This window comes from Vipera ursinii (genome assembly GCF_947247035.1).
Source record: "Vipera ursinii genome assembly, chromosome: 1".
Classification (NCBI taxonomy): domain Eukaryota; kingdom Metazoa; phylum Chordata; class Lepidosauria; order Squamata; family Viperidae; genus Vipera; species Vipera ursinii.
Genome location: NC_139512.1, coordinates 115070558 through 115095095, shown reverse-complemented (window position 1 = coordinate 115095095; position 24538 = coordinate 115070558). Strand labels below are relative to the sequence as shown.

General features: G+C 38.8%; 1 protein-coding gene across 4 annotated transcripts in view; it reads left to right on the top strand.

Moving 5' to 3' along the window:
- Positions 1-24538, top strand: part of COL18A1 (collagen type XVIII alpha 1 chain) — a 186716-nt gene that overhangs the window by 120296 nt on the left and 41882 nt on the right. For 3 of the 4 annotated variants that reach the window (XM_083361720.1, XM_083361719.1, XM_083361717.1), the window contains 6 exons: positions 7689-7772; positions 8983-9039; positions 16123-16243; positions 17949-18055; positions 19126-19152; positions 23233-23430. In XM_083361720.1, the coding sequence (XP_083217846.1) occupies positions 7689-7772; positions 8983-9039; positions 16123-16243; positions 17949-18055; positions 19126-19152; positions 23233-23430 (594 nt within the window). The remainder of the gene's footprint in view (positions 1-7688; positions 7773-8982; positions 9040-16122; positions 16244-17948; positions 18056-19125; positions 19153-23232; positions 23431-24538) is intronic. The other variant, XM_083361718.1, reaches the window with a different exon arrangement.

Below are 24538 nucleotides of genomic sequence, written 5' to 3'. Positions count from 1 at the left end.
GGCAAAATCTTGCCAGGAAAACTGCAGAGATCAGTCCAGGGAGTTGCCAGGACTCAACCCCGAATCAAAGAAACAAAACAAAAGCACAACATTAGATGGCAACAGTTTAGATTACATGAACCTTCCCTATCGACCATTTCTAGGACAATAACACTTAGCCAGTCATTTCAGTATAATCAGAGAAATTGCAGACAGTTGATAAGTAATAGATAACTTCTCTTTCATGAATAAAAAAATATAGTAAGATGCCTTACTGAGTCAGAGCATTGGCAAAGCCTCTCTACAATTTCAGGAAGAGGGTGAGAGATTGAATCTGCAGGTTTCTTTGTACTACTATATTGCTTTGGCTTTCCAAGAAATAAAGGACAGTGCCAATAGTTCAGCGGTTAAGATGCTGAGCTTGTTGGCTGGAAAGCTGGCAGCTCAGGTCGAGACCCAAGCGCCATGTGAAGGGGTGAGCTCCCATCCTCTCCCCAGCTCCTGCCAACTTACCAGTTCAAAAGCATGTAAATGTGAATAGACAAATAGGTACCACTTCAGTAGGAAGGTAACAGCACTCTGTGATGGCCACATGACCATGGAAATATCTTCGGACAGCTGTGGCTCAATGGCCATGAAATGGAGATGAGCACCACCCCCTATAGTTGGCAAGGACTAGCAGAGTAAAATCCACAGGGAGTCCTTTACCTTTCCCCTTTTTTTCTTTCCAAGTAATAAAGTCCAAAAGGCAGCTATATTTTTTACTCCTCTAATCAGTGGTAAGTTGTACATATTTTAGATTGGCAGGTTCTTTGGACTTTTAAGAAAAAAAGTTGTTGTATTTCAAATGTGTACTGTACAGCAGCAAGACTAAACAAATTCACAGGAAGTACGGATTATCTTGAGGAACACAAGCACTTAGTAGTAACATGACATGCTAATGGATGAAGCATTGTTTAGAGAGCACTGTAATTAAACAACTTCATAAACATACTAAGAAATTTGAAGTGATTGTTTGCCTACTTTTTGAGGTCATGTTCTTTGCATGACAAAGATCTGCACAACAAGGCTAAAAACAAAAGCCCACATGCAAACTCTGATGTTAGATCTTTAAAGTTAATTTGGAGAATTGTGTTTAGAATGTTATTGATGTATTACAATGTACAGTGGGAAATGTTTTATATCAAAACTACATAAAATGCATTAGTTCTATGCTAAAAATGTTTTGTGGGGATTCACCTCCCGAAGGAAATGTAAAAAGTAAGAAGAGGAAGCAATGATCTCATTTTTATTGATTTTCCTGGTATCTCACAATAAAATCTGATGGGCTGCATGATATCATAAGGAAGTATTTTCAGAATCAGGGCTAGCCCCTGGGTGGAATTTGGTTGCAGGGTCAGTTAGGCAGAATTACATGTACTGCATAATGATATCATGTCAAGCCTTCAGACTCTTGCGTTGTCCAGAATTGGCTTATGAAGAATGCAATTATTGCTAGAGTTTTTAACAACCAGAGCTTTAGGCTAAGGAAAGAAGCAATCGATAACATGCTAAAAAAACAGACAAGGAATATTGAAATTCCCATTATCTTCCATGATGACTCATTATGTCCAGGTGTAACTACACTGTTTTTTGTTAGCAGCTTCTACATGACTTCTCCTCATGACACAGAGTAGGGAATCAAAGGAGCAGTTGAGTCAGTATTTGTCAGCCTTGGCAGCTTTAAGCTTTAAGGTGGGTGGACCTCAACTCCCATGATCCTCCAGCCAGCATGCTTGCTGGGGAATCATGAAAGTTGAAGCCCACCCAAGTTAAAGCTGCCAAGGTTGAGAAACACTGACAGAGAGTACTAGAAAATTCTTGAGAATGATTTCAGGGAAGGCCAACTTGTCCTTACCTTTTCTTCCCTAAGAATATAAACATCATGGTGGGATCTTTTTCTGCCATTTCTGGTCATGCAGCTACTTGCAGCCCCTGGCCTGTCACTACCTGCTCCTATTATTTCCACTTATCTATCCTTGGAGATTGAGCACATGCTATATGTATGTTTACAGTGAGATAAGATACCTCAGCCACGCCCTGGGATATGGCAGTATCTCAGATGGAGATCTCACTGCACAAACATGTTTGCCAACTCTTGTCAGGAATCTATGCATGACTGAGAAGAGATGCTTCAGGAGGCAGAGTGGCAGGATGTGGAGAATGGATTCTAGGATTCTGCCATTGTGATGAGAATGAAGGGAAAGAACAGGGAGATCATTTTTTAAATTGAGGATTTATCGAAAGAGAGAAGGAAGGAGAGTTGCTTTCTCTTGTTCAGGGTTCAAGCAAGACAGACCTATGGTTGGATCATAGGGATCAATGGGGACCTGGGTGTAAGAAGCAATTCACTCATTGCGTCTTTTAAATCTAAGCATCAATTACTCCAATATCCTTGCCTGAGGCTACTGAGATACAAACCTAGTTTTTCCACTTCCAAATAGATTATAAACTCTATTGTTGAGTTATAATTTCTTGATAGTTCAGAGCTCAGTAAATTAGCAGTACTGTAGCACCTTAAATTTTATATTAATTCTTTTTCCAGCAGCTATAGGAAGAATAGTAATGATACTGTTGCAAAAAGGGTGCTTTACTTGGTTTTGCTTCTCCCTTCAGTGTGGTGTTATTTATTTATTTTTTATCACAGATAGATGTGCTATTTTGCTCAATGCACCAGTTTTCTTTTGTTCCCCACCAAAAATCTGAGAAAAATTACCTCATTCCAATTCAGAGGTTTGCTGTTGAAATTTGGGAACATGAACATGAACACAAAGTACACTAACCAAACAGTTGGTAAGAAAATAGGGGAACTCAGGCACCACATAGGTTATGTAGAAAGTAAACACAGGGTCAGTCATAAAGGACTCAAATATCTATACACCAATGCACAGAATAGGAACAGTAAACAGGGTGAACTAGAAATTTAGGTTAACGAGGGCAGATATGATATTGTTGCCATTACGAAAACGGATGAAACCCACAAATGGAACACACAGCTAGAGGGATTTAAATTATTTAAAAGAAACAGACCAAATAAAAGAAGAGGTGGAGTTGCTCTCTATATAAGAAATAACTACATCTCTATAGACATAGAGCATAACAATGATGAAAATTGTCTTGAATGCATTTGGGTCAATATAAAAGGGGGAAAAAATGACATTGCCATAGGTGCTATAGGCCACCCAACCAAACAGAGGAAATAGATGAACTTTTTGTTAGTCAGCTAACTAAGGTATGTAGGAAGCACATCACAATAGTAATGGGGGACTTTAATTACCCTGACATCAACTGGGAGACAAACTCTGCACCAAGTGGAAGATCAAACAGATTCCTGACAAACCTAGCAGACAACTTTGTCTCCCCAAAAGTAGAGAAGGGAGCTAGGGGATTAGGCATATTGGATCTAATCCTCACTAACAGAGATGAAATGATAGAAGGTGTTGAAGCTACAGGAATCTTGGGGGGAAGTGATCATGCAATATTGGAATTCAACATTATGGAAGCCGAAGAAATAGAACACAGTCAAACACAGTCTTTGACTTTAAGAGAGCTAATTTCAATAAACTTAGAGAGGGCTTAGGAAGGATTCCATGGATGAGAATCCTCAAGGGTAAAACAATTCAAAAAGCTTTGGAAATTTCAAAAAGTGAGATAATAAAAGCCCACTCTAGCACAATACCAACAAAGAAGAAAAATAACACCTCTCAAAAGAAACCAGCATGGCTGCATTAAGAACTCTCTGATAAATTGAAAGATAAGAAGGGAAAGAATAAAAAGTAGAAAGAGGGGCACATAACTAAGGCAGAATATCAGCAAATAGCCCGAGCCTGCAAAGATGAAGTGAAGAAAGCTAAGGCTTAAAATGAACTAAGGCTTGCGACCAAAGTAAAAAATAACAAAAAAAGCTTCTTTCAACATGTAAAAAACAAGAGAAAAGTTAAGGAAATGATTGATCCATTAGTGGGGGAAAGTGGCAAGAAGGTGACAAGCAACAGGGAGAAAGCAGAACTATTTAACTCGTTTTTGCATCTGTTTTTACACAAAGGGAAAAAACAGTCCAACTTATCAAAAACAGTGCCATAAAAAACGGAATAGAAACACAAGTTAAGATAGGCAAGAAAATGGTAAGTGAGCACCTGTCCAGCCTAGACGAGTTCAAATCACCAGGACCAGATGTATTACATCCCAAGGTTCTCAAGGAACTGGCAGATGTGATCTCAGAAACACTGAACTATATTTTTCAAAGATCCTGGAGCACTGGGGAACTACCAGAGGACTGGAAGAGAGCTGATGTAGTTCCCATCTTCAAAAAAGGAAAAAAAATGGATCCAGGAAATTACAGACCTATCAGCCTGACCTCAATATCTGGAAAGATTCCGGAAAAGATAATCAAACAATGAATCAGTGAACACCTAGCGGCAAACAAAGTCATTACTAAAAGCCAACATGGGTTTGTCAAAAACAGATCATGCCAGACAAATCTTATTGCATTCTTTGACCAAGTGACAAAATTAGTGGACCAGAGGAATGCTGTGGATATAATTTATTTGGACTTCAGTAAGGCATTTGATAAAGTAGATCACAACCTACTACTTGATAAAATAAAAAAAATGGGTTAGATAGCATCGCCACCAGATGGATTTGTAGCTGGCTGACCGGCAGTACTCAGTGTGTGGTCCTCAATGGAACTGCATCTACATAGAGGGAAGTGTGGGGTGCCCCAGGGCTCTGTTCTGGGCCCAGTTCTCTTTAACATCTTTGTCAATGATTTGGATGAGGGGATAGATGGGGAACTTATCAAATTTGCAAACAACACCAAGCAGACAGGAATAGCCAACACTTCAGAAGACAGGCTTAAGATACAGGAGGATCTGGAAAGACTTGAACACTGGGTGCTATCTAACAAAATGAAATTCAGTGGTGAAAAAAAATAAGGCTCTACATTTAGGCAACAAAAACCAAATGCACAGGTATAGTATAGGGGGTACCTTGCTCAATAGTAGTAACTGTGAGAGGGATCTCAGTGTCCTAGTGGACAATCACTTAAATATGACTGGACAGCCATTTGTCTGAAATGGCATAGGGTTTCCTGCCTGAGCAGGGGGTTGGACTAGATGACCTCCAAGGTCCCTTCCAACTTTATTATTATTATTATTATTATTATTATTATTATTATTATTATTATTATTATTATTATTATTATTATTATTATTATTACTACTACTACTACTACAATGCAAGAAAGCTGAAGGGGGAGGGGAGCTGGGATCCTGTGGCCTATGGCTGCCCTTAGTGGGCTTTAAGGTGATCTCAAGCTACTAGCTCAGTCTGATGTTTGGAGCTAGGAAAGTGTTATTTCTCATTTTTTCCTACAGAGAAAAATCTGGGCATGCACAGATTTGTATTGAAGTATGACTTCACCCACAGAATAGCCTCCTCTTTTGGGTTGCTTAGTTTTCATGACCCTGGAGAGAAAAAGATAGCAAGGAGATGAGTGTTGTAAAATACCTTGGAATGCCTGCTCCAGAACAGCTTTGAAAAACAGCTGTACACACAAAACTCTGGGTTAAAAAAAATAACTTGCTCCTCCTTGTGATTTTTGTCTATGACCCCATTAAACCGGCAGGCTACAGCTGGAATGTTCTCCGTGTATAATTGCGTCTAGTTGCCTGACAGTCATGTTCTGCTCTCGGTTTCCAAGTTGTTAACTTGAAAGGAAAGGCCTCCACAGATTCAGAGAGGCATTTTTCCCCTCTTTAATCTTGTTTAAATCTGCATGCTCATTCCGCCCACTGGCTCTGCAGCCCTGGTGTGGCTGAAAAGTTCTTCCCGTGGGTCTGTCTAAAATCTGATAATCGTGAATCACAGAATAGTAGGAAGCATGTCATTGCTTTCATCCCTACCTAAAAAAGAAACTTGCATGTCCAGTGTGTCTACCAATAGGAACCATTGGTAGACAGGTAATCCACATTGGCCATTGCACTTTGGCCATTAATCTTTTCCAGATCAATGGCCATGGATTAATAGTCAGTCCAACTAGTTGTACACTCCCAATCCCTGGGCTCATGTTGGGAGAAATCGGTTCTCTATACTTCCTATATGGAAACTTTTAAAAATTAATAATGATTAAAATATTGTAAACTATTTTCATAAGTCAGTTTGTAAAGTAGTTCGGTTGTTTAATACACAGTCTGAAGATCTGGCACAGCTGTGTACCTGAACAATATGACAAATATGTATCATGTGCCTGAGACAGGCAAGAGCATTTTAGCATCCAAGTGTTGATGTTCCCAATTAAAAACAAACATTTGATTCCTTTCTATTGCCGTGCAAAAGCAAACGTACAAACTCTGATATTTGTTGGTGATGGATAAAATAGCTAAAAGCAATAGCAGAATGGAATGTCTTTTGATCCTTTGGGATTCATTTTCACTCTATCCTTTTATGGAGGTTTGAAGGGTGGTGGGCTCTTGCCATGTCTTTATTTTGAGGGTGGCAAGGAATGGTGGTACCTTGTGCTGCTGGTGTTGGGAGCCATGGCTTTCTGAGCCAGGCTGAAAGGGCCTTGGCCTCCTACAGTGCCTCAGGCAAGGTTTTCAGCAACCTTTGGAAGGGCAAAGCCAAAACCAAGCACAGGCTTTCAAAATATCTCTTTCTTGTTCTCCTGAATGAAAGGAAGCCTTACCTTTTGAGCCATGAAATAGACTCCTCTGTGTTTCTGAAATAAGGAGCAATAAAGGAAGGGTGTACTCCAACAGGGAGGAAAGGAAGAAAATACTGTGGGAGCTGTCACTGGGGAAGCTGCTGGTTTGTGGCCACAATTTTGAACAGGCACTCCCTCAATTTTATTTTATTTTTTGATCATAAAAGAGAATGTGGACCCTGCTGATATTTCTGATAGAAAGACATTTTTGCCAGATCACTTGGCCATAGCTTCAGTTTGCACCAGTGGCAGGCCGGTACCCAAGATGGAGGCTCAGATTCTGTTCTGATGTTTTCAACTAATGGTAAACCGGCCATCTTGGAAGTCAGGGTAAAGAGACTGAATGGATGAACCCACTTTGAAAAATAGCTTGATGTATCTTGTTGAGATGATTTGTTTGAGTTAGTGCTGTGCTGCTAAGTTGTATCTAAAGGTATTACAGGACAATTATAACAACCATTGCTTGGATTTTGAATTAGAAACCACTTTTTTAAGGAATTACAGAATTACCGTATGTACCTTGTTGCTAGCTGGCTGTGCAGACTACAAAGGGTCAGCAGAAAATAACAGCAATCTGTAAATAGTTTATAAATGTTGGAAATGTCAAATCTGTGCACTCTCGGTCCTCCAAAAACCATTGCAATCAGAATCATAGATCTGGAAAAGATTAGAAGGATTAAATCTAACATTTCCTGCCACAAGGCACATGGTTTATTATAGCACTTTCCTCACCTGTATTGATTTTGTTCTTCTGCCTTACTTCTTTTTTACATTGGGTATTAATGTTTCAATCATAAGCTAACAGTGTTTGTGTTATAAATAATATTGACTTAAAATAAAATGGGCATTTTGGGGTTGGGGGGCACAGGCCTAGGAATTCTACATTTCCTTAAACTGGGAAGGAGGCTCTTTTTGCCTCTGGGAAATATTGGTCATATTTGGTCATATTTGTTTTCTGCTTTTATAGGGCATCATTGTAGAATTAAAAATAAAAGATAATCCTTGGGCTGCTGGTTACCAGTGTGTTGAAGAAGATGATGACTGTGATACGGTGAGTGACTCTATTTCTGATGTTTTTTTCCAACATGTAAACATAATATCTGTGGATTTTCTCAAACGTTTAGGTCATGGTTGTCCTAAAGGTGCTTTTCAAAAGGCAACTGGACTTTCTTGGGGTTTTTTTGTTGAAGCTTCTTGGATGAGAAGTGAAACATTTTCCAAGAATTTTTTTCCCACTGTTTGGAAAAAGCACCTTTGGGACATGTGAACATATGGCAGCCTCTTTATGCTGGGCAAGTTATGTTGGAAGCTAAATTTTAGTTTAACATTCTGAGAATGACCTTCAATTCCTGTCAAGCCTCCATACTCCAACTTTCCCTCCAATGGAGCTTCTGTTTTTGCTTAACCGCAGTATGTTGTGTTTTCCGAATCTACCTGAACTTTGATTAATCTTAACTATACTCAAAACATACTTCATTAAGTTATTTTCACCAATCATACTTAAAATGTCAAGTGACATGCTGTTATTAATTTGAAACACAAGAAGAAGTGTTTGATCTCCTTGTGTCTAAGAAATAGAAGGTGGAAGTTTAAAGGAAGATTAGGTTAATGAGGTCGTGGAATCAGAAGAGTAGTCAGTTTAGGCCAATATTGCCTGTTCCGTTGGCAGTAGCTGCTGTTCAAATTAAATGGGAGTCTTCTCCAGCATTGATTTCTGAGAATATTTAGCTAAATATGTTGAGAATCTGGACTTTGTAAGTACAAAAATGTCTTCTTACACTGACTCATGATCTCCCTTATCGTCTAATGCAGGCATGTCAAACCCCATTGCCTGCAATGGGGAAAAAGTCACGATACATCACACGATGTCACGTGATGTTGCAAGTTTGACATGTCTGATCTAATGTGTTATAATGTGGCAATATTGGCAGACTTTGTCTCCAGAATATTAATGCAGATGGTTACACAGCTTTGTTAATATTTTATATGAAAGCATTGTAGCTGATGAGAAAAAATTAGGATAAACCCAATAAGTTATGCTGTAGCTTTTGGTATGTTCCTGAACTACAGTTCCCATTATCCCAACTAGCGTGCAAAAATAGCATAACGCATTAAGGATTGTAGTTCAGCAGCATCTTAATGGCCTTGTTTTCTCATTTCTAATGTAGATGAGAGATTTTTCTTTCTTTCTTAGTGGGACTATATCTGCTGATTTAATGTACAAGTTACTCTTCTTTCTCTTTTTAAAAAAATGTCTTTAGTGTGGTGGTAGTGGAAGTGGATTAGACATAAAGCAACCATCTTCCGAAAAGGAAAGCGTGAGTACAATGCCACTTTTGTAATCATGTTACTATTTTCCAATATAGAAATATCTTTTCTCCTCTTCCTTCTTCACCATTTCTTTTTCACCCCATCATCAGTTCCTTTCCCTCCCCTTTATCCTTCCGTGTCCTTCTCTTTTTTCTGTAGTTGTAGCATTGGGTGGTCTGGTTTCATGGTATTTCTTAAACCCACAGTGAGGAGGTTTAATTTGACAAGCTGCTAGCATCTGCTTGCGGTGAACCATTTATCACATGCTTAGGGCTGCTGCAGGCAGAGGAGAAACAGCAGTCATTACAAACCATTAGCTGACCATGTGCATCAGAATGCTGCTGGTCTCAGATTGTAATAAAGTTCATTATTGTGCATCAGTTTGAATGATATCCCACGGACAAAGATCAGAAAAGGGTGTTTTTTTTGTTTTTGTCAGAAATGTTCCACCTTATTTGTGAAACGTAGTTAGAAGCTATAGATGCACATTGTGTTGCATAATTATATAACATAGTGGATAAAAACTGGTGTGGAAATAAATGAAGATCACGACTGCAATTCCAGCTTTGCCTGGAAATTCACTGAAAGCTTAAAGCATCTTTCTCTCTCTGTCTCTCTCTGTCTGTCTGTCTGTCTGTCTGTCTCTCTCTCTCTCTCTGAGAGATAAAAATTAATTTTCCTTAATGAAATTGACTTACACATTTGCAGAAGGAATGCACAATTTACATTGTACAGATTGCATATAAAAGTTGCACATGAAACAGTTTTCTTTTGCTTTGTTTGTGGCAATGGCAGAAATCAATTGATTCACTCTACTTAACCCAACTTTCCCTCATATATTGAGAATGCAACTGTCTTTCACCACACACCAGAACAACAAGTGTATAGGGAAACATAATAAGTTACAATAAAATTACATATTTCATCTCACTGAGTTTGAAGCACAACACCATGAGTTGCATGTGTTTACACAACATTGGCTAGGAATTGCAACATTTGGCAATGAATTTGAGCATTAAAGCATTAGATTGTGTAAGTAGAGTTAATTTGGAAAAGATCTAGATGGTAGCAGTCCAGAATCTTGGGAAAAATCAATGTGTGTTGACCAAACCCTAGTGTGTGTTATGTATCCATTTTTTATCAACTTGCTGATTTATCCCCTTACAACAGCAGCTCCCAAACTTTTCTATACCCCGCACCCCTAGAACGCTTCTGATATATTCTTGCACCCTTTATAAAAATTCGAAATAATGGCAGCAAATTATGCATATGCACTATAATTTTGAAAACCCAAGTTTTCGCATTCCCTGGAGTCTCGTCTCGCACCCCTGGTTGGGAACCCCTGCCTTACTAGAAACTTGATGCTGGAGTGACTTGCTCTCATAGGGGTTACTTTAGAAAGAATTCTTGCTGAGCTCAGAGTAATCCATTCCTGCCAGAGAGGTTTGTACATAGAATGGATAGGCAAAGAGACTCCAGAATTTTGGCTGAGAGTGAGAAAGATTTTATAGAAGGCAGGCTTTAAGAATAAGTTTGTGTATGGATTCTCAGTTTCCCAGAATGGAGATGTGCTACTGTGGCTTTGTTGGCAATGTGCAGATGTTAGGCATTCCTGGCTTCCTGCTGACTATTTTCCATGTCACATAATTGCAAAATCCATGAATTCTCTTCAGGCCAATAATTTTGGTTTCTGGTTGGCCACATCTAATTATCACTGCAATACTGACCATGATTAATATGGTTGCTTTCTTTGATTTCTTTATCTATCTATCAGTATCATTTGTAAGCATTATCCCTTTGGAACAGCATTGCATAAACCCACTGATCTTGGCATCAGTTTCTTATTAATCACTTTTTATTATAATTGATACTGATGTATGATTTGTCTGAAACTTCTCTTCTGGGCACAGTTTTCAGTTTTCTGCTTAAGAAGGCTAAGCAATGCAATCATTTTTTAATTTTCCAACTTCATGTTGATCTGCTACAATTTATTTTTCATGTTTAATATTGACAAGAAACTGAAAATATTATGCCTTCATTGGGGTGTGAACTGGGAGCTGTGTTCTATTTGCACATCTCACAAGAATGCTTCACAGCTGTGTTTGAGACCCCCCCACGTTAACCTGCCAGAGGGTAGCTTACCATTTCATAATCATAATCATAATAGTAAAGTTGCAGGTCATCTAGTCCAACCCCATGCTCAGGCAGGAAACCCTATACCATTTCAGACAAATGGCTGTCCAGTCTCTTCTTAAAAACTTCCAGTGTTGGAGCATTCACAGCTTCTGGAGGCAGGTTGTTCCACTGGTTAATTGTTCTAATTGTCAGGAAATTTCTCCTTAGTTCTAGGTTGCTTCTCTCCTTGATTAATTTCCATCTGTTGCTTCTTGCCCTGCCTTCAGGCACTTTGGAGAATAGCTTGACTCCCTGTTCTTTGTGGCAGCCCCTGAGATATTGGACACATCATCTCTTAACATGTTGATAGCATCTATTCTGGAAATATCACCACCACCACCACCCTTTTTTTAAACTAATAAACAGAAATAGTTTGAATTTGATACTAGTCCTTTAGAGATGGGGAGAATATCTTGAAACCTTCAAATATTGCTGAGTGGAACTTGTAGGAATTGTAGCTCAGCAAGCTATAGGTTCCCAATGCCTCCTTGATTGTCTTTCACTGAACACTGATCCAAAAGTTTTACCAAAAATGAATAATAATATTGTCAACCTTATGAGGTAGACCAAACAGGAAATACGGCCATATGGATTAAATCTGCTTTATTGTAAAACCACATTTATTATTTATTTTTAAATTTATTTACCATGGGGTTACTCTAGGTAACTTACAATAATAAAAAAAGGAAGAAAAGGAAAGGAGTGCAAACAGAAGAGAAGTAAAATAATAGAATAAAATAAACAATGACAAAAGAACACAATGAGAATAATATATCAATATGATAACAAAAAAGATGAATGGTGGAGAACAGAGACCGGGGTTGGGGTGGGTAGGGAGCTGGAGAACAAAATGTTTAACATTAACATTAATTAATTAACATTTAATATTAAAAGAATCTTGCAAGTTTGAAAATACAGTTTTCTTGGAATCATCTTTAGAACCTGATAACTTAGGGAGAGTCTGTCTTGAGCCTCTTGCCCTGCCCACTATGCAGCCATGGGCTATGCTTCCTCTTCTCTGACTGTTTCCATCTCTTCTCAGGGTCTCCCAAGGTCATTCCCACATACCATTACCATGTTCAGGAAAATACAAAGCCATCCCCCAGCTTCTGCAAGATTTCTATCAAGATTTATGAGTAATACTGTAGTGGACACAGATAAATTGATAGATAGTGGGCTTTAGCCTTTGTGATTCCCAGCTGCTTTGTATTTTCTCCAAAAGTTAATTTTCCTTTATACCTTTTCTCAAGGGAGTATTAGAAATTTCTATTTGGCTTTGACATAAACGTCATCCACTCTGCCCGAAATAGTGCGAGATCAATTTGCAAAAAAACAACCAACACAGGGATGACCTTCCCATAGTTTATTTTTCCAAAGTACAGTTTTACACATCCTGAAGTCACTTTTGACTTTGTTCAACATACAGAAACGAAGATCAGTAGTATTGAATTGTCAAAGCAACAGTCATGAATAAACGAGAATTTCTTTTTGTTTTCATTGTAATGAAAATTTTCTCTTCCGATTCTTTCCAGATGTGTCTGTATGTCATTTAGTATAGCTGTTTAATCTTAATTGTATGCACACACAGCATTCATTGGATGAAAAGACAAGTTATAAATTAGTACAATTAAATACATTTAAATATAACAATAGGCAGAATTCAGATATGTATAGTACTTCTTTGAGTGAAAATGTTTCTGATGATGGAATGATTTCCTTCCGTGCTGTACTTTCTATATTTACAAAACTTGCCCTAAATTTCTGAGACAAATTTGGCAGACTTTCTGTATGGGAGAAGAAAATTGAGGGAGAGGAAATTCTATTTCACAAGTCAGATACTCTCTTGCATAATGCTGCACTCCATCACATCTTCCTGTATGTTGTATTCTGTTTTTCCCATCTAAAATAAAAGGAACAGTAACACTTCATAATATTTAAATTGTTTTTCTGTGCAATATATTTGACATAAGAAGCTTCAGTGTTTGCATCTGCCCTGAACACATTTAATATGATTAAATATAAGAAGGAATGAGCAAACACACAGCCATGGTAAACATGTATGCATAAAGCCAGCTTCCCTCCAATGTCCATTTATTGAACAGTTACTGAATTCATAGGACTGTAATCTATAAGACTGGACTGTGACTATTCAGGAGTTCTTAAAGCTTATGATCTACTTGTTCATCCTGTGTTTGAGTGAATCTTTGTGTGTCTGTATGTGCTAGAAATATTTGTGTGTCTGCTAGAAATATATTTGTGTGAGTAAACATATAGTTGTCGTGTCTTTTAAAGGCTTTGTGGACCGGCGGGGGTGGGGAGACCAGAGGGTTTTGTGCAAGTGGCAGGCAGGTGTGCACACACACTCGTAGCTCCATTTGCATAGGCAACAGGCACTTGCACCCACTGCTTGCATAAATAGAGTGGGCGTGTTCCCTTCTGCTTGTGCACTTGTGCACTTGCTCACCCTCCATTTCTGTGGCCTGGTTCCAAAAGGCTCAAGGTCCGGTAGTGGGCCACAGCCCGGGGTTTTGGGACCCCTGTTTTAAAGCATTAAATAGAGATTTTGACAACTAATCAATCTGGAAGCAGTGTGGAAATATTTCAAAACTGTCTGGTCACTATAATGCAAAGATTCAAGCTCATCAGTAAAGCAACATCACACTGTATACAAGGCATAGACAATGTGGGTTTTACTTTTCTCCACATATTTATTTTCTTATTCACTTTTCCACCTCAAGTATTCCTAATGCTATTGGAAACGTTTAAACCAACATTGCAATGAATTTAAAATAATGAAAAGGAAAGTAGGAAAAGGAACTGATAACTCTGAAAGTATCATATGTACATCCCTCACTGTCTCAAAGGAGTCCCCAAAACATTCTTCTCTTCCCATTTCGCTTTCACAGCAAATCTGTAAAGCTGGGCTGCAAGAGCAACCAGCTCACAGTCAGCTTCACAGCTAAGTAAAGATCTGAGTCTATCCCACTTGTGTGCCCCATTCCTACTCTGTCACCCTTAAGCATCGTATCACAGGCCACTGTCTTTTTCATCCAAACAGGAAAAGAGCACTAAATGTGGTGGGAAAGGCCCATTATGGGGAAAATGATATTAGACATGCAGTACCGTATGTCCAACTCCGGCACTTAAGGCTGTGAAGAAAACGTGATGAATGCAGAGCATAGATGCCACCCAGTGGCAAGACACGTAGTTGTCCCACATGATCTCCAAATGGGCTCCCTTCTAATATTTGACATTTCACAAATTCAAAAGGGATTATTCAAAGTATTATCCAAAGGAAACATCTGTAGAAAATTGGAAATTTTTATTTTATTTATTTATTTATTTATTTATTTATTTATTTATTTATTTATTTTAATTCCATTTATATCCCGCCCTTCTCCGAAGACTTAGGGCGGCTTACAAGCTTAGCAGTAGCCTTCATTCGATGTATATGCCTGCTTATTAGGGCTTTCACACACATCCCCAAGCGGCATTATTACAAAGTCAGCTTTTTGCCCCCAACAATCTGGGTCCTCATACAGTATGTGCAACATAGTAAGCATAAGCTTCCCTGTCAGATATCTGCAGGTAGGAGTGGAAATTTATTTCTAGAGCCCAGGGTCTAATAACAACAGAAAGCTCAGCTCCAACAATAACAGAGACTGGTAGAGGAGGAATAGTGCTATAATGAACGGAACATGGAACCAAGCATGCTTACACTCCCTTCTAGTGAAAGCAAAGTGAAAATATAGAAATCATAATTGAGTGCAAAAACAGCCAACCCCCCCCCCCCCAAAAAAAACAAATAAGGTGAAAAAAGTACCACACACCTTTCATTTGACCATCCAAAATTTTTTAAGAAATAACATTTCTTATTTTAGGGATTCTGCTCTGTGCATTTCCTTTGCCTGCTTTCTTTCAGAAATGATTTGCAGATATCCTGTAATTTAGAAGTGAACACTACAGGTAGTCCTCAGCCTATGGCCACAACTGAGCCCAAAATTTTGGTCGTAAGTCCTTCCAGTTGGGAAGCCACTCATCACTGACCTGACTCAATTTTACAACCGTTTTTACAATGTTTGTTATGCTCCTTAAGTGAATCGTGTGGAAAGTTTAAAAATGATTTACTACCTATGTTTAGAAAGCATGTAGAAATGTTTTAAAATTTTTCCAACATGTATGAGTTTCTCCACAGGTTTGAGGCTTGTTCTGATTTATAAAAGTAAAAATAACCCTCCCCCCAACTGACAGTAACATTATAATCTTTTATCTAAGAAATTTAACAATGGTAGGAAGTTGTTGAAGCAATATCGCTTTAAAAATCACTGCTTTAATAAATATTTCATTTCTAAATGAGAAAATATACTTTTTTTTTTACTTTTCTCACAATTGTCCAGTTTATTAATTTCAGGTCTGATAGCGGTAAGGAAACGTTCCAAGTTTTTCCGCTTGTTTTTTCTAACGGAATCCATAATTTCTCCAGCCCTAAACAGTAAATATTAAAATGCTAAGTGGGCAAGTCTTCTGTAAATTCAGTGAGCTTTTGCATATTAAAAAAGCAATATCTTGACAACATGACACTTTCATTGATAACGTGTCTTAATGCTAAAACTAATAGACTGAACTGAGGCAAGACTGAAAGCTCTGTAGTTTTGTTTGACTAAAATCAAGTTTGAAAGGATTCACACATAATGCTAAGCATGAGTTTGTTAACAATGACTCCCTACCCTAATTTTTCCCCAGTATTCTCCCTGGCTCATTTTTCCTAGTATTGCCAGACTGATAGTGGGAACAACTGAGAGAACTTTCTGAGAAGAATCGCTAGACCCAACAGTCACTTTTTCAGAATCAATTATTTGTCTTGGGTTGCCAGCTCTGGTACAAGAGGAGGTTTAATTCAATTCTGTTGTCTCTAGGTGATTCCTCTATTATCAAAACTGCCAGTGCCCCCACCTGTTTCTTCCCCTGACCTTGCCAAAAAACCTGTGCAGTTAGAGGAGACTGAATATACTGCTAGGCCACCACATGTTCCTGCAAGTAAGTTCTTGTTTCCTGGGAAAAAAAATTGTCAAAAAGTGGGGGATGTTTAATACTAATACTAATACTAATACTAATAATTAATAATAATACTAATAATACTAATAATACTAATACTAATAATAATAATAATAATAATAATAATAATAATAATAATAATAATAATAATAATAAAGATTTACCACTAAGCAAAAAAAAATATGTGTTTTCTTTTCATATCACAAAAACAAGCAATGTTCTGTACTTGGTATCTCTTACTAATGTTACTTTGACCATTAATATAGTATAACTTCAATAACTATCTACCTATCTATTATCTTTTTTGGAATCTTTATGTAATTTTTATTTATTTATTTATTACATTTATATCTCACCACCAAGATTCTAGGTAGCTTACGAGATAAAAGCAACAATGTAAAACATTAAACTGTAATTTTGTTTTAAATAAAGGCAACAATTTTAAAAAGTGGAGAATGTTGTGACATAGTTGTGCAGAAAGGACTACAAAAGTAATCAGAATCTTGTATGTCCTTCAAGTTAAGCTTGTATTGAGCTAGCCGAAATATAGGAGACAAAGTACAGTAAAGAATTCTGCAGCTTTTGTTGAGAAGGAAAAGGTGTATAAATGAATGCGTCACCTGAGATGTGGAAAAGAACCTGGTTTTACAGTTGAACCAGTCATGGGATTCAGCCGGTTCGCACCACTTCAGCAGAACTGGTAGCTAATTTTTTCTTGCCCAGGCACAGAACAGACTTCTGGAAGTGGCATCCACACAGAGAACTGGTTGTTTACATATTTGAATCCCACCACTGAGCTGAACCAATTTATTGGGATGTAATTTCAAATGTGAAGCTACAAAGAAGTACGGATATATATTTAAATAGTAGCTGAGGGTAACACACACACACACACACACACACATTTTTTTTTTTTTGTGTGTGTGTGTGTGTTGGCATATTCGGGTCTTTTCCCATGTAAGATTGAGGGTGTCTTGGTGACGTTTCGACGAGGTCCCACTCGTCATCTTCAGGCTGGTGTCTTGGGCTTCGTGCTTGTGCGAGCAAAGCGTGATCGGAGCTGCCATCTCTCTATAAATATTGGTGGGGTTGTGTGTGGTGCTGGCTTTGTTGCTGTAAGCGGGTTGGTTGGCTGTGTTGTTATATCCTGATTGGATGATGGAGTTATTGTTTGCAGCTGAGTCGGTTGTTTTGTAACATCCTGTGTGGCTGGGGTGTTGGCTGTGTGCCTACAGCTTACAGCAACAAAGCCAGCACCACACACAACCCCACCAATATTTATAGAGAGACGGTAGCTCCGATCACGCTTTGCTCGCACAAGTGCGAAGCCAAAGACACCAGCCTGAAGATGACGAGTGGGACCTCATCGGAACGTCGCCAAGTATAATTATGCAAATGTCAGTGTTTCTCAACCTCAACAATTTTTAAGATGTGTGGACTTAAACTCCCAGAATTTCCCAGCTAGCAGAATTCTGGGAATTGAAGTCCACACATCTTAAAATTGCTAAAGTTGAGAAACACTGTATTACACAATCTCCCTGAAACAGAATTCCCAATAATAATCTCTCATCTATTCAGTTCGTTTTAAATTTTGCCCTATCCCTGAACACCAAGCATTCTGGTTTCCAGGCTCCCTTATTGCACGAAGCAGATAATTCTGAACAATTCTTTTTCATTCTCCTTATAGGTGGAACCAAAGGTGAAAAGGGAGACCCCGGAGAGAAAGGGGACCGTGGCCCCAAAGGAGATCCTGGGGCTGGGGCTTTGTCAACCAATGGTGATAAAGGAGAAAAGGTGAAGTAGCAAGAAACAGCTTGCTCTCCTTTCCTGTTTTTTACTGAAAGGCAACCATGTTTTGATCAAGTTCACTCAAAGAAGGACTATAGGATGGCCTCTCCCCCTTTCCTTTCCTCCTTTGTTAAAAGTATTCTGACTGTCGCCTTCATTCCCGCCCCTCTATCCTGAGACTTGCCTCCATTAGATATTCCATCTGTATAAAGAAAGTGGTGATTCCCAATAGGCAGGGAAGTGAACTTTCACCAGTTATCAAATTATTTCATGAATTTAGGAGTAGCTTCTGCCACATTCAGGGGGTGTGGTGGGGAGGAAGAAACTAGGCCAGCATGGGAAACAAAAGCATTTCAGATGGACAGATGACCTTTAATTGCCTACAGTCCTCGGCGATCAGGAGTCAAAAAACTAAAGAGAAGGGAAAATAGCCGCTTGCCTCTGTTCTCTAAAATAAATAATGGCAGCATCTGATGAGGAAGACATAAATCTGAAGTGGTGGAACTTTCTCACTTTTCCAGCAAAAGAATAGAAAGATTGTCCACGAGTAAACTGCATTTGGGGGCAAATATAGGAATGTGTGAGATCAGGAGGAAAGGCAATTTCTTGTAAAGGTGATAAAAAAATACTTTTTTTTCTCTTAGGCAGGATTAGATGTTTCCTTCTAATGTCTGGCCACTGATATTTTTATTGCTCTTGAACCAAAGTGAATTTTATGGGAAGCACACTTGGTTTGCCTGTTCATGAGAGATGCTTGCATTCATTTAATGTTACATGTTCCTTTTCCCAACACAAAGCAATCACACTGTTGGATGACAACTCGCCCTCTCTAGCCAGCCAATATTTTGCTAATGACAACTGATGGGAGATGGAGTACAACGCATCTAGAAAGTTCTAAACTAGAAAAAGCTGCGTTAGCAGCGACGTAGCTCCTATCTTTTCCCACAGACAGCAGCTCGGTGGATAATTAATTTTGCTGAATGTTGGATTGATTGTTGGATTTTGTTGTATGTTAGATTACGCAATACTGAAAAGCTTTGCTTTGCTCTGCTCTGCTCTGCTTTTTGCTTTTGCAGGGAGAAAAGGGAGAGCTGGGTGTAAAGGTAAGCATTGCAACAATCTTTTCTTTGCCTCTAAAAAGGCGTCAAAGGAATATTGGAATGAGAACCTAGGGCATACTTATCTGACGTACTAATAATTATTTCACTATACACAGATTTAAAGCCCTCAAAGTATCATCTGCACTCCAGAGGGAAATTTTAAACAGTGTAGAAACTTCCATAAGAGCAATAATTTTAAGGGGAAAGCTCCTCTGAGGACAGCAGATTCCAAGGATAGCCCACTGAAAATTGAAGAGCTAAATTCCATGCAATAAATTTTACCAATAAAGTTTAACACAGGGGTTTGCAACTGTGGCTCCTTACGACCTGTGGACATGCTGGCTCAGGAATTCTGGGAGTTGAAGTCCAAAGGTTGAAAAGGTGCCATCGTTGCCTACCCCTCTGTTAACATAATAGCCTAGTTCACAATATGCTAAAACAATAGCTGAATTCCTATAAAAACACTGGACACAAAAAACCTAACACTAGTGTTCTCTCTAAACCAGAGGTTTCTAAACCAGGGGTCCCCATCCTGTGGGCTACGACCCGCTACCAGGTCATGACCTATTTGCAACAGGGCCACTTGAGTGGCGGGCTGGTTTGTGTGCACATGGACACTGCCTAACTCACGCAAGTGGCAGGGGCCGGTACTCACAGCCCCACTTGTGCACAAATGAAGCTGTGCGCACCTGTGTGCACACGCCTACCCCTCACACTAAACCACACCCTCTTCCCCTCCTCCCCTCTGCATCAGGCCACCAGCCCAGAAAGGTTGGGGAATGCTGTTCTAAACCTTTTGCCATCACACCTCCATTTAATGTAATCTTAATGTACACACCTCCCCCAAAATTGCAAATGTCAAAACTAACCGAAATGAACAGTGAAAACAATGTAATGAAACTTTGGGAATGATGAATTTATCGTAACAACGTACAACTCAAAGATTCTTTACCTTCCCTGGACTCTGTTTGTACCTCTCTAAGGGAGCTTTATCTCTTGGTTTTGGAAATTCCGCTCTAAACCAGGGCAGCAGATGTACAAGTCATCATGTTTTCTGAGCAGAAGCAAGGATTTTTGAAAAAAAAATGCATAATCTACTTTATGTTTGTAGATTTTATTATTTCTTTATTCTCCCACCTTTACTATTTTTATTAAAGCATGGTGAACATACCTGATACTCCTTCTTGCTGCCGTTTTTCCACCCACCACAACCCTGTGAGGTGGGTTTTGCTGAGAAAGAGTGGCTGGCCCAAAGTCACCCAGCTGGCTTTCATGCCTAGGGCAGGACTAGAACTCATGGTATCCCAATTTAAAAAAAAATGAGGCTACATATTTTTATGCAACTGGAAAGGTAACTATATATAAAATGAAGGTAAAAAGTAAAACAGGAGTGCCTGGCTTTAAAACGATTCCATCCCCAATTCATTATTTTCATTTATTAGCATGAGCTGCTGTTGGTTCCCCTCAGTTTTTGCCAGTTTTTATCGCTTTTCCAGAAAAAGTCATGGAGAGAAAATGCCCCCTTCCCCATTTTGCTGTCATTTTTCTTGAACTTTCTTTTCCTTGTGCCACTCAATCCCTCCTTCAGCTGGAGCCCAGCAAAGGTCCTAGCTTCCTCCTCCTTCCCCCTATTTATTTATTTGTTTGTTTATTATATTTATATTTACACGTATATGTCACTATCTAGTGACCCTTTGCTTATCTTTTGGACAAAATACACTTAGTTAGTACATCTTCTTTGGAAGTGAGAAAAAGACCCTAGGGATCATTGTCAAACACCATTGTAGGCTAATGTTTGGTGTACTGAAAACCCAGTCAGCAGTACATAGTAGTGCAAGCTAGTTGTTCAGTGGGTGAGCAGGAATATCGAAAACTGAGATAGGTCAATCAAATCAAAGGCTACTGTATTTATCTGGAAGTCTCTTCATTACTACTGGACTGGGGACAACATGCCTCCAATAACTGTAGTAGGAGAAACATTTGCAGGATAAGCTCATGTCTCCCAAGTCCCTGGGAGAGATCTGGCTGCTATTTGAAATACAAAATGCTGGACTAAAGTGGGCCTTGCCTGGATTCATCAAGGCTGTTCTTGTGAGACAGAAAGTGGGTAGGAACGAAATAGAATAGCCAGGAAACACAGTAGTTTGATAAGACCCATGAATAATATTCTTTCTCACGTGCTCTTAAAGTAAAATTAGATTGTACAGACATTAATTTATCTCTAGGGTAATTTATCCCTAGGGCAACTCCATAGCCTCCAAATTCTGCTTTTACATTTTCCATCCCAAGGCTTCGGCAAAAGATAGAATGAAAAGATGTTAATTTGAGGGAATCCTTCCTGATTCAAATGGGTTTCCATCTAAAACATAACGGTTTCTTTGTGCAGTTAATTTATGCACAGTTGCTATTCTTTGCACAAAAATAAAGGTTTTCTTTAGCTAAGACGCTCAGTTTGATGGCTTGCACTCAGAATCTCTAAATATAGAGATATCCTCTTTTTTATATTTGTTGTTGCATATCTTTCCTCTAACATCCACTGGTACCAAATGAATCATTGCTTGGAACTTGCCTCGGGAGTGAAAGATGCTTATAGTGTTATCAGAATTTGAAATTAAGTTATTTGTTACAAAAAACATTCACTTTCTGTCATAAGATTGAATGGAATGCTTTTCTGCTTAACAGCTTGGTAAGAAGTCCTATTTTTAGACTATTTTTATTGAGCTGTTTCTACAAGGCAAAACAGTTAAATCAACCTATACTTAGTCTAACATTGCAAGAAATAGAACAAAGTTCCTTTCATTTAAAAAACAATTGCTTTCCACTCCTTTTTCCTTTTAAAATACGTGTTAGAATCTCTTCATACATAAATACTCTGTCCTGGAGCAATTGTGCAATGCATACCTCCATAAGCACATATCCAAGATGGGGAAATATTCTTGAATTCAGGGGGATGATCAAAACAGGATTAATTTCCCTAAAGAAAGACTCTCGATTAGCAATATAGCACTCCCAAAACCTGACAAATGAGCAAAACGTAGCTCAAATATTTCGAGCTTTATTCCAATGAATAATTAACTTGCATTATTTGAAAAGGGCCTGATGTGGAAAATGGAATAAATAAACATTGCTAAATTCCAGATGGCTCAAAACGTAAGCAAACTGGAAACCCAAATTCTTCAGGAAAGAAAACGGTCAAATTAAAATAAAGACGTTTCCTGGAACAATGCTAGCTATGACATGGCATCTTAAAGAGGACCTCTGTCTAGCTCTTGGGCCTCCTGGATGTTTCCTCCCTTTAGGAAAGGGAATTAGCAGCCTCCCCCCCACCCACTTTTTTTTTTCTTTTTACTTCCGTTCAGTGTAGTTTCTCCGTAGTGGACCGAAGGCCTTAGTTGCTTCCTTTTCTCCCCCTGCTTTCTGCATCTGTCCTAATCGTAACCTCAGCCACTGTGGAAGTTGTTTATATCCCTGCCCCAGTGGAGGAACGGTGCTCTTCCTCCATTGTCTCAAATGGTGGGTGGGCAGGTGGAATGGAGAAACAGCATTTGGATCAGCCTCATGCGGGTGGTGAAGGCATGGCATGCAATATGATTAAATGTCTAATTTCTTTGCTTTGGCAACAGCATACTTTATGTAGCCTTTGCTCACAGGCCAGCGCATCTGTTTGCATTGTCGTTTTTGATGTGCACGTAACAAGTTACCAGCAGTAGATCTTATGTAGAAGATTTGTTCCTTCTTCCAAAGTAGTATTGGGTAAAGCACTTGAACTTATATTGACATAAACTCTGATTTAAGGCTAGAAAACAACACAAATACACAATAATTAATATATTGCAGGGAGAAGCAGCCTGGTATCCTCTAGAAATTTTGGATGATAGTTCCCATGGTCCCTTGTTGATGGGGACGGGGACTGATGGGGACTGAAGTCCAGTCTGACTGGAGGCTATCAAGTTGTCTGTCTCAGTACTTCCAGTATGTGACAGAAGGAAATGGGAAGATAATAATTCATGTTCATTCCATTTCCAACTTAGAAGAAATTATATTTGGCTGGTTTTCATTTTTCATAATTTTCTTCCCCTTTAGGGAAGTGCAGGCTTTGGATATCCAGGCTCTAAAGGACAGAAAGGTGAGCCTGGTATTCAAGGGCTTCCTGGTCCAATTGGGCCCCCAGGACCTCCTGGAACCATCACGAGGCACTCTGATGGCTCTACTGTTCAGCAACCAGGAGCCCCACTAGGACCTCCTGGAAAAGATGGTCAACCTGGAAAGGATGGAGAGCCTGTAAGTAACCTTGTTATATGATGGTTGATTTCCACTGGTGGGAAATGCACAAAGGGTTGGAATGGCTTGCCTCTTAGAATTCATTAATTTATTGCTACTATACATTGGCATTCATGCAAGGAGTAGCCAAGGGTACCAGCCTTAGCTGGACTCATGTCATATGCAGCATTTTCTATTAACAGGACAATTCCTTTTGGATAGATTTTTGCCAATATGCCACCAGCAGAACCAGAGTCCAGTTTTATCCCAAGTGAGCTTATTTGTTGTTGTTGTTAGTTGCGAAGTCGTGTCCGACCCATCGCGACCCTATGGACAATGATCCTCCAGGCTTTCCTGTCCTCCACCATCTTCTGGAGTCCATTTAAGCCTACTGCTTCAGTGACTAATCCATTAAAACTAGTATTTCTAACCTAAAGACAGTCTTGCAAACCAAAACATTGTTGGCAACATTCCACTATATTACAAGATAAATATCATCATTTATTGATTTAGAATACATATACGATAAAGTGAAGAGTCTAGAATCATGGAACTTTACATGCATATGAAGATAAAAGTTGGTTGTTCTACATGATGGAAATAAAACGTGCATGAGAATAAATGGCTTACAGAAGGGCAGGTGAATGAATTCATGTACCTCAGTGCAATTTACTAATAAAAAAAATAGAGATCTTTTTAAGCATGCAGATGCTGGTTAAAAAAAACCCAGGTGGTATGTAGTCTGTTTTGATGGATGAATAAATGTTTGTGTGTAAAAGCATGCTTTTACCCATTTGTTATATGGAAATGAGAATTGGGTGTATCAGGAGAAACTTAAACGTAAGTGGAATGGCATAGGACTGAAGCACTGAAGAAATGTGTATAGTAAAATAAGAATCAAGAATACCTGGATACTAAACAAATCTAGATTTAATACCAAAGTGAATGACCAGTATGAAAGAATTATGTTACATATGTTTGCACATGGAGAGAGGATGAATGAAGGCTGAATGGATAACAAAATAAATATATGAAGGCATGGCAAATGGGTTGAAAGAAAGAGCAAAATTTAAAAAAAAAGCTGGATGAGGTTGGTGAGATCCTCAAGAAGTAAAAGGTCAGGAGTTAT